This window comes from Trachurus trachurus (genome assembly GCF_905171665.1).
Source record: "Trachurus trachurus genome assembly, chromosome: 14".
Lineage (NCBI taxonomy): Eukaryota > Metazoa > Chordata > Actinopteri > Carangiformes > Carangidae > Trachurus > Trachurus trachurus.
In genome coordinates, this window is record NC_139903.1 from 13,103,288 (window position 1) to 13,114,343 (window position 11,056).

The 11,056-nt window shown below is 36.6% G+C and overlaps 1 protein-coding gene across 8 annotated transcripts in view; it reads left to right on the forward strand.

Moving 5' to 3' along the window:
• LOC310997167 (RNA-binding protein Musashi homolog 2) overlaps window positions 1–7,287 on the forward strand; it is a 223,580-nt gene extending 216,293 nt beyond the window's left edge. For 4 of the 8 annotated variants that reach the window (XM_083986819.1, XM_083986824.1, XM_083986822.1 and 1 more), the window contains one exon: window positions 3,539–7,287. In XM_083986819.1, the coding sequence (XP_083842945.1) occupies window positions 3,539–3,583 (45 nt within the window). In that variant the 3' untranslated portion in view covers window positions 3,584–7,287. Of the gene's footprint in view, window positions 1–2,358; window positions 2,430–3,538 lie in introns of all 8 variants that reach the window. The other 4 variants (XM_083986820.1, XM_083986825.1, XM_083986823.1 and 1 more) reach the window with 2 other exon arrangements.
• Window positions 7,288–11,056: the final 3,769 nt, after the last annotated feature.

Here is an 11,056-nt window from a genome sequence, read left to right on the forward strand (position 1 = left end):
AGGCTCAAACTCCCCCAAAGGAAGACACAATCAAACTATATTGCTTGTCTGTTCGTCCACCCTGGACCTCACATGATAATTAATCTAAACTTTACCATCTGAATTTTATGGCTCCTAGAAAGCAGCAGCAGGGCCTAAGCTCCTGGATTCACTGCGAGGCTTGTTGAAGCATGTTTGTAAATGTCTTACATGACTGAACTGAGTGACACAGTATAGGTTATGAAAATAACACCTGCTTTCTGAAAGAAGCTAATTAATGCATGGTTTAACTGAGGTGGAATAACGACAAGCCCATTAGTGCTGCGAGTGAGCACTGCAAGACAACAGGGTGAAGACTCCCCAAACTTTACAGTCCACATCATTAACTTGAGTTTCCTGCTAAAATAATCAGGAATACAAGAAAAATTATTCTTACAGTTATATGTGGTATTTTGTGAAACCTAAGCTATGTTTATTATTTTGACTGGGCATGGTATTTTACCGTTTATTGTGCTTTTGTGAAAAATTATAACTTTGTGTCATTGTGGGTGTTGCCATAACATTTTTGCAGTTTTCTGAGAGGACATGATACAAGAGATTTAATGTTTTTATTTTTGCAGTGCACTGAATTTATGGGAAAAATAACAGTTAAGCAAATATTAAGTCAATATTGTCATGCATTTTTGATATGGGATGTTGTCACTGGGAGCAAAAAGCTCATGGAAAGGCAAAACAGCTCACTTTAATTTTAGTAAGAGTGTGTAATTGATTTATGATATCCAAACAAACACAGAGCTTAACAGAAAAAATAAATTTTTATTGGCTTTTTGCTTCCTAAGCAAAGCCTCTCTTATTAATTGTTTTAGGTCCACTGGCTATCTGCCATAATCTGTTGGTCTCAGTGTACGAAGCAAAATATTTGTTATGAAAGACCAGTCTGGCTCATTTTCAAAGCAGATTTACCAGCAGATAGTTTACAGATGGAAATGAGGCGATTTGTTTCCATTATTTTCCATTTGTTGCACCAGTTTATAAGGTTTAGTGCTGAGTTAGGGAATGTAACAACAAGCCTTTCAATACAGCAAATTACATAAGAAGATTGTGACCTTTTGTTATGTTTACCTTGAAGTGTTAGACAGATTTAATTAATGAAACAGATAGCAGAGGAACATAATGTTTTTTAACCAGATAATTAAAGGTGCTATAGCCTATGTAAGGTTTTGCTATAAATGCAAAGCCAGCACTAGCGTTAACAGCTTTTAAGTTACAGGTGTAGAAGAAAACCTCGATTTTCATTCATCAAGTGCTGCTTCTGTGTCTGTCACTTCCTTTCTTCTCCTGGAGTTAGCATGCTAACCAGCTAGCCCTAGTCCTGTCCGGTGCTGCTACATTCAGCAGCAGGGCAAACGTAGCCTACACATAGCATCTGTAAGTACAGAGACTGTACCTCACTTACAGAATGGAAATGTGCCTGAGATACCACTGTGTACTAAAATCCCACTTCAGATTTACCCAGTGAATCAAACAGAGTGCAGCAAAGCGGAGAGGTGATGCTGCAGCCCTCTGACTTCCTGCTCTCGGCGAGATGATCTCTCAATTCAGAACATTAAAATAGGAAATGATTCAGAACTAAAATGTGCTTAATAATTCATTTCTTTACCGAGGATGCTGTTGAACTGAATACATGTAAGCTCATCATACGCCACAACCTCATGGATGACTTCACTGATTCACTGATCTGTCCCTCAGTCTTACGCTCCAGTGATTTTATTAATCCCTTTAGCCAATATCAAAACAGCCACTGTGAAGAAACAGTAATGAACTTAACTGTCTTTTTATACCAGACAATTAGAGAGCAATTAGTTGATTGAGGTGATAAAGACAGATAATCACTGTTGAAAGTGCTTCTTCTTTTTCTGATGTTTTTTAAATCCAAGGATTTCTGCAGCAAAGCTCACAGTAACAACGATAACAAAAACCACACTGATCTCTGTGAGAGGTGTTTATGATCCTATCCTCTGCATGCTTTCAGATTAAATCAGGTGTGTATGTTAGCATGAATGGGGATTGCGTTTTTTTTATTATCATATTATTGTTATTATTATCTCCTTCACTTCTTTTTATTTTAAACACTTTCCGCTGAGGATTTTGTAACCCGAGAGTCACAGAAAATTAAGGTCTGTGTATATCGCTGCAGGCTCTGGTTCTCCATTACAAGAATATATAAATACATGCAAATAGTCTCCACCTCTGTTGCTCAACGTGATCCAACTGAATCAAAACGTTCATATTCATGCTAGCTGGAATAAAGTTGATATGATACTCACTTTTCTCTCCTTGAAATGCATACTGACACAAGCACTAACTGTACACTTTTAGGGCCCGTTGATTGCAACAGCTTTTACAAATGGATACCATTGAACAGGTGGCCGGTTGCCATCTCATCAGAGGTATTGCATTTTATTTACTGTGCTTTTCTCTCAGTCTCTGTCTCTCCCTCCCTTTCCTATGTTCATCACATTATTCATTGTGTATTCACCTCCCTCAACATTAAGGAGCTGGTAGTAAAGTGCGAGTGTGACGGAGGGTTTGTTTGATGTCTTAACGACCAAAGAAAAAAAAAACACACACACACAAAGGCGAGAAGATTATCGTTCATTACAAAAATTTTACCCTTGGTAAGTTTGTTTTTGTGACTTGCCAAAGGATACGTTCGTCACACACGCACACATCCTACCAGTTCTGCGGTTAATTTTTCTTGTTTCTTATTAACATGTGGAGATTTTCCATTTTAAATTGGTCTAAAAACGATATGTCACATAGTATTTTGCAGACCAGATCATATTTTTGACCTCAGCTCTAATGCCCAAGGTCAAAACTATGATCACACTCAAAAATAAAATCAAAATTATGTAGAAAAACATAGAAACTCCAAATGTCTCACCAACATTATTGTTATATCTATATTTGGCTCAGTGATGTTTCTGTTGTCTCTGCAGTACATCTTCACCACTAACATTATCCCTGGTGTGTGGTAGAAGCACTGTCATCTGTGGAGGCTTTTCAGGATGTCTTGAGCTTTTTATCTGCTTCCAGCTCTTTTTGTAGGACGATGTGTGATGTGTGTTGAATTCACCTGTGCACACGTGTTTGATTATTGTATAATAGCTTATTTCCAGAAATTAAACCAGCTTAGCATCACAGCTCTTTTTCAGACTAGCGTTGCAGCACATCTATGAACAGGATTCCTAAATTAATATGTGGTGTAACCGAGAAGTACAGACTTTTTAAAATGTGAACATACAGGATTGTTTATATGATAAAGTTATGAGGATGTGTGTTGTGCCTGCAGCCACAGTAAGTTTTGACCTGCTGTGGTTTATGAACATCTCCTTCACACTTGTTTCATGCATCTCAGTAGGCATCCAAAATATTCATACGAATGACCACAGATTTCTATCATTAAATGTCACAGCAAATCTGACAGAGCACAGTATTCATGAAACTCACTAACTGAACTGTTTCTAACGCTGTTGCTGTTCCTTTTTTTATTATCCAGCAGAGTATATCTGGTGGCCCAGGAAAGACAGGACGAAGTTTCTAATTGGCTTTGTGTGCAGGTGATGCTAATCCAACTTCAAGCACTACAGTGTCACCCAGGCAAAAAGAAAGAAAGTCGGAACCATATGAAGAAGAAAAGAAAACGTTAGTCATCTCAGAAAAATAACAACTGCTGTACTATAATCCAAACCTCCTATAACTTTACAACCTGGTTTGGTATGATGTTTCACGTCGATCTCATTCACCTATCTCCTTCCTCTGTTAGCTTTTGTTTTTGATTAGTTTTTAGAGAGTCTTTTTAGTTTGACCTTAATTTTATGTCATTTTATTTTATCTTCTTCTAGTATATTTGTGTAAATGGATTTTGTTTGAAGTGCGGGGGTCATAGCCAAGAATATCTGCAAGTCATGTCTTCATCTTTGTATGGGTTAGTGTAAAGGAAAAACGATGGGATGTTCCATTCGGTCTTTCCGCAAAAAAAGAAGCTCAGAGAAAGACTCGGAGAAAAAAAAATCAATTTTAAGGAAAAATTTAAAGAAGGTATCTAAGTAATAAATCTTAGTAGCTGTTTTATTTCTCGTGATGTCTCATTGTTAACCATAATTACCTATTTTTGGGCAATACAAAGAGGACTCCAATATTTTTATGGTCCTTTTTTATAAGTGTTGTTTTTGTTGTTTAGAAATATATATATATGCTATAACAAATTTCATATAACTACATTGTGAATTCAAACTTGAGAAAAAGAAATGTAGCTGTACATATTATTCCAGTCACTGCATATAACCAACTCAGTGAGAGAATAGCATATTTTTGTGATGGTGTGTCAAAAGAACATGTTATAGCGTGTGAATAGAAGAAAAAGCTGTAAACAGTTATTATTCTACTTTTTCTGCTGGAAGACGGTATAACGACCCCAGAGACAAACAGAACACACTTGCTCTGTAAATACTGAAGCTGAATAATTTTACAAGTGTCATACCAGCAAATTTACAAACGGTGAGTTAAGTCAACACAGTTTTAAGAAATAAAAAGAAAAAGAGCCTGATTGGTATCTTTTGTCTAACTGTTAAGATATCAGTATCAATTCAAAGAGAGAGAGAGAAGCAGAAGAAGAAGAAAAAAAGACGATTTAATCCAAAGCACACTGTACTTAGATGTGATGATTAGAACTTGAACCAGGCATTTTCCAGTTCTCTGTGCATCCTGACACTTTTATACTCTTGAGAGGAACTTGTTAGATGTATGTTATTGTTTGTTTCATCCTGCTTGTTCCTGATTCATTTTTTGGAACACAATATCTGGGCTCGGTGCTCGAGCCTTTATGTAATGCTTGTTCTCTGAATCAGTTCTTTTTGAATGAATTAGGAAAGTAAACATTTTGATACCATACCTCAGCCTTTGTGAGTTCTATTGTGGAATCATTGGCAGGTTTAATTTATTCTATAGTGGCAAAACAAACGAAAACACTGAAAGGTAATAAAGCGAGTAATCATTGCACTGTGAGTAGTAAAGTACAGGCCATTTTCCTATTTGCACATGTATATGTTGGCTTTTTAAAAACGGCCCTGTGCTTTGGGATAGTATGAAGGATTTTTGGGTTAATGTGCTCTTGACGCGACAAACACTTCAGAGTTTTGTGGTGAGTTAACAGCTTGGGAAATAGTAAGTGATGTGTTGCAGTGTACACTTGGATTTCTTTATATATTAGACCCATGCCTCATCGAAAGATATTTATACAGGGTCAAAAGATGACACTGAATTATTCACTATCTGTCGCTGCACCAGGTTTTACACAGTGTGTGTGGTTAATGATTTTACTCATGACAAACGTTTAGTAATAATATGCTCCGGAGTGCAGTCCAGTTTTTAACGTCATTGATGGAATGAATGGTGTGTATTCTGAAAAACTTTACCTGCTGCAGATGTATTTGTTGTTTTCATTTTACCCACTTCCTGTCTCATTTCTTTTATTTCAAAACAACCAGGTAAAGAAATATGCTGGATACTTCTAAAGTAAATGATAATGGAGGTGTTGATCAAGTAATAATATAAAGAGTAACGAGAAAAAAAAACCCTTGTAATGTTCAAATGTAAAAGAAAATAAGAAATACAAAACTATAAAAAAAAAAAAAAAAAAATGAAAGATGCTTCTTTGCTGATTTCAAGTTTAATCAGAGTTTTATTGATACTTTGTGGTTTATATATTAATAATTGTAATATACTATTAAAATGTACTGTGCATCCATTGCTTTCTCTCTTTCCATTCCCCATCCTCAGAGATCCTACTATCTTTTGTTGATCATTCATGTATTTCATTAGTGTGTAAAGAAATCACAGTTAACTTGTAAACAGAGTGCTGTCTTTGATACCAGTGTAGTGCTCTTTGTTGTTCTCCCTTGCTCTACCTCTCCTTTCTCTCATATTTATCCCTCTCCCTCTCGCGCTCTTTTTCTATCTCCTGTAATTACAAAGTAGATGTTATATAGGACTCATTAATATAATACTTGTAGTGAATAGTGGATTTAGGACCAGTTGAGATAGACCTTTCTCTAAATGATCATGTTATTCTGATATTTGCAGACAGTTATTTTGATAGAGGTTCATTGTAATTTATTCCCTGTATGTTTTCTTTTTGGTTTTGGTTTTGCCACTCTCACATGGTTTCAGCTAACCAAAGCTCTCATGGATGAACAATAGAGAAACAGTTGCTGTAAGATGGAATTGTACACAAGGCATTATTTGGATCCCCACCCTTGAATGTTTTAAAAGGGGTGTGCCATACTACCTTAAATGCTAACGCTAGATATGCAAAACTTTTATTTTTGATTATTTTTTAAGAGGGACACAAGCTATAATCATGGAAAAACATTTTATGTAAAAAGAAAAAAAAATATTTCATATTTTTTTAAGAAACATACCAATGATTACCACAATAGTCATGATACCAGTCATAGTGCTGTTTAAATGACCTGTTATATCTTTTAATGTTTGTACACTTTGGAAATATCCCAGTTGCCTCTGGCACAGTTATTTTTTAGATAATACTGTTTTTGATCTCTTATTTCTCTCAAAACCTTTATTAACTATTCTAATTACTTTGATCTCAGATTCTGGGAGCTAGTTTTTTGTTAGAATCCGTTATCGATGTTGTTCACACATATTGACTTTATAGAGGCATTACTGTTAAAAAAAGAAAAAGACCTACTGCAAAAGACTCTGTTAAACAGAGAACCTCAAAAGGTGCCGGTGTTAAAGGACGGGGTGTTTATCAAAGCTGATCAATAGGTGGTTAAATCCATGTCCTGACAGGACCAGCACCCTGAAGCTGTGATTTATTACTAAGCAGAAGAATATCAGTTATAAACTTGAATATAAAAGTTTCTGTTCAGAATTAGACCTGATAGATTTACACAAGCCGCTGTGTTTCAAGCAAAAACAAACCAATTATAAAGCCAATTCAGTTTGTTGGAGCTCAAGCTGTGTGCACACTCCACATCCGCAGGTTGAGTTATTTTTTGAGTACAGTTTCAATTAAACATAATTTAAGTTTTATATCAGTTATTTAATTCACCGCATGAAATTTTCAATTGAATACTACACACATTACATTAATAAATAACAGTGTAGTGTCTATTAACTCTTCTCATCTAATACAGACAAATGACATACACTAAGAACAGGAATGGCAGCTTCATTAGCTTCAACATTAATAGACAAATTATTCCAATGAATCCAGCAAGTATACAAGACACTGTGTTATTAAAGATGAACCATCTTAAAATGATAAAAGTCCTCATGTTCCACAAGCTAAATGATATTGACCTTTTTACAGTATATGCCCCAAACCATAGAAAAACAAAGGAAAGATAAAAGTAATTTATTTAAGATACCATGTTTCAAACGTGAATGTTTTCTGTTGTTATTAATTGCACATTACAGTATATAATAATAATAATGATAATGGTGTAAAACATCTATAATAATTATATCAAAATAGTATAAAAACAACAAATACAATAGTAATCAGTCATTTAAATGTACTAACTAGTAAACCTTTGATCTGACAGGATCAAAAAAATGTGTTCCTCCTGTTCATTTGCAGCATTGTCCCTTAGTTTTTATATCTGAAATTTGTAATAGAAAATAAACTGGAACCATCTCGACCAGTATAGACACTCACCAGGACCCGTTATATTGGCATTTCATCTGAAATACAAACAACAGTGCAACAAGTATCAAATATATCGTTGTCACTCTTGCAGTCCCTGGTGGGTGTAATTGGACCTTTAATGAATCCCTTTGGCCTGGGAAACAAAATGTAGCTTAAACTGGCTCAGTTTCCCTAAAAAACAGTAGAAAGAATTGACCATTCTCTTGTTTTGTGATCCTGTAGCTTGGACTTTAAGGTAGCATGGCTCTGTTGCTGTAATTTCATTTTATCTCAAACTGACAGCAGTTTACAGCTGATGAATGTTACACATCTTAGTAGACTAGTGTATCCATTTGGGGAGAGGGGAGGGGTCTTGGTTTAAGAAAAAAAAATAATCAAAAAAGAAAAAAAGTCAACCTGGAAGGTGTTGACATTTGTAGTGTACTACCGTATCCATTTAAACTTGAATCTTGAGGCAAGTGCTAGGCAATGGCCAAACAATTGATCCCATCCGCTGTGGGAGAATCCCACCCTGAAACCACGCACACACACACTTACACACACACACACACATACTTACACACACATACTTCTGAGATTTCTGTCGTCTTGGATCCACATCTGTCTATCATTTTGAATATGAACAACTGTCTCCCAAAAGCTGGGACATCAGAAAAGGCCTGTTTTCAGGCTCTGCTCCATTTCTAATGAATTAGACTGACTTTGAAGGCTCATTGAATGTTACTGAGTATTTATACCCGAAAGAGGCTTATTCATAGTGGTGCTAATGGTTTTTGAACCAGACAATGTGCCCTTATCTCCGAGAGATACTGGATACTGTCACAGTGACCACAAAGTTAGTCTCCCAGTCCGCAAAGTGACTCCCACTAACTCCACCATTTCTAGCGTCGCCTCTCTTGTTTCTAGTTCAGACAAAGATCATGTTCATGTTCGCAAATGTAGACTGAGCTCTTCCAGGTGACAGAAATAGCACAAGTTCAACTGTACTGTTGCGTTTTAGGGTGAATTTTCCCCTCAGTCCAAACCATTGCCATCTCATCCATGCTCATTAACGTAATATATACATACAATTGCAATATATATATATGTGTGTATAGATGAATATATATTTGCAATTTTCTTTTTGCTCATTTGAACAATATTAGACTGGAGACCTCAGCTGTATACAGAATATCCCTCACACAGCTACACCCAGGTTCATTATAGTCAAATCGTCATGATTAGCTTGCTCACCAACACGAGAGTTCACCCCTGGCGTGTTGTCGAGTTTGGAGCAGACTGCATGGCCTAGAGGGGAGCCTGGAAGCTCTTCAGACTGCATGGACGGCAGTGTGAGGCTCTGCTGTGCCTCCATGTTTCTGCAGGCTGAGCACAGAGCTCTCTTCACTGCTGTCTGCCCATTCCTAACACTTGCCCCTTTTTTTTATGTTAACCGACTTTTTATGGCGAGAGACAGACAGACTTGACTGACATCTGAAAGCATCTTTCAGGTTATCATATGGCTTGCTTAAGCCCTGTTGTAAAATATACTAAAAAAAAATAATAATGATAATAATAATAATGGATGGGGGTCTCTCACATATCAAATGTGGAAAGTCTAATTTTATATTTGTATTTTCAAATAATAATATTGACAAAAAAATGTCTGTGAAAGGTTTCCATCCTCTACTGTGGTCCAGAAATTGATGTGTCTGTCTGGAAAATAAATAAAATAAACTGAATTGTTATATTACTTGTTTTCAGTGTTTCACTGTATTTTTATTTTTCCTTTTTTCTAATATATTTATCTCTACATGTCAAGATCACACGTGTGATTATTTAGTGAACCATCACATCAAAGAGACATTCACTCCCCATACTGTTTATAGCATCTCTGCTGACATCCCATAACTGGACACTCGGCTGTGCAGAGCAGGGCCGTTGTGTGGATTTTCTGTTTAGTACAAACAAGACTTTTTTTTTCATCGCACATTTTCACTCGACCACACACTCAGCATGTCGGCCCCGGGATCCTTCGAGGTCACTCTTAAGTCAGCAGGATTAATAGAGTCTGACTACTAAGATGCATTCGGGGAATGCAGTGAACAAACAAGCGCTGGCGTGTAATTCTGCTGCCCCTCAGTGGTCTCTCTCAGTGCCTGAGAAAGATGCAGCGCTTTCAGGCAAAAAAAAAAAAAAAAAAGCCACGGTATCCCACCAGTGCTTTATTTTCCATCAGCAGTTTCACATGGAGAGCATCAATATTAGCTGAGGCTCAGTGAGTAAACGGCTGAGGATGTGATGAGTAGATGAGCAAACAGGCTGCTGCATGGCAGGATTACAAAAGTAGAGAGACACAATCAGAAAATATTAAGGTCTGGCTTTGATGTGTTTGTCACAGTGTGATTATTTCTGCTTTTACCTGATGGATGGAGATGGAGGATTTGATTTCAGGTGCCAAAAAACAAAGATCTGATTGTTGGCCTAAAAGCTACTATTTTCAGTTTACGACTGTCGCTTTCTACCTGGACTGTTCCTTGCCCTGACCAACTTAAGTGTAATCTTATACATATGTAATGAGTCAAAGTGTTTTTGTGCATGTTAACTGTGATAGATTATGACTGTTAAACATAATGTTACTGTTACACTGACATTCAGGGATCAGGGTTTCTAATGCGGGTGCTTGTCAGGTGAGACTAACAGTCCAGCAGCTTCATCACTCATTCAGACAAGGTGATCTATAACGCAGACTGAGATCGATACTATTCCCAGCTCTGTTTTTCACAACTGAGACACTACAAGTTTAGATCACATCACAGTGGAGTTTTTTTTTTTTTTTTGCCTATTCCATGTTTGTGTAATGAGCTCCAGTGATAAGGTATGTGCATACTTAACACACAAACACACACACACATACAGGCCGTGATATAAATACAGCTAATGTGTTTGTACTGTCACTTAAATGGTTTTATTGTGTATTCTTTGTTAAGTTAAATTTTTTTTGAAATGGCACAACAATTGGAAAATATAAACTATTCAGTTACTCTGTGTAAAGTGATTGTGAGATGGCTTTGAATATAAAAACATACAAATAACAAAAGGATTGAAACACGTCTGTGATATTCTGAGTCGTTTCCAGCAGAACTGACCGGGGTTTGTCCAGATCCTGGTCACTGTAATTAGCAGACAAATTCATCAAACAGCTGATCCTGCCGGTGTCGGTGTTTTGAACTTCCAGGCCTAACTGGCTGACCTTTCCAGTCCACCTGCCTTTAATTAAGTGCTAATTAAAAGTGCCATTATGATCAGAGAGCTCGGCACTCACTGGCCCTTAAATACGAGGATTCAGGTCTTTGGTGGAAC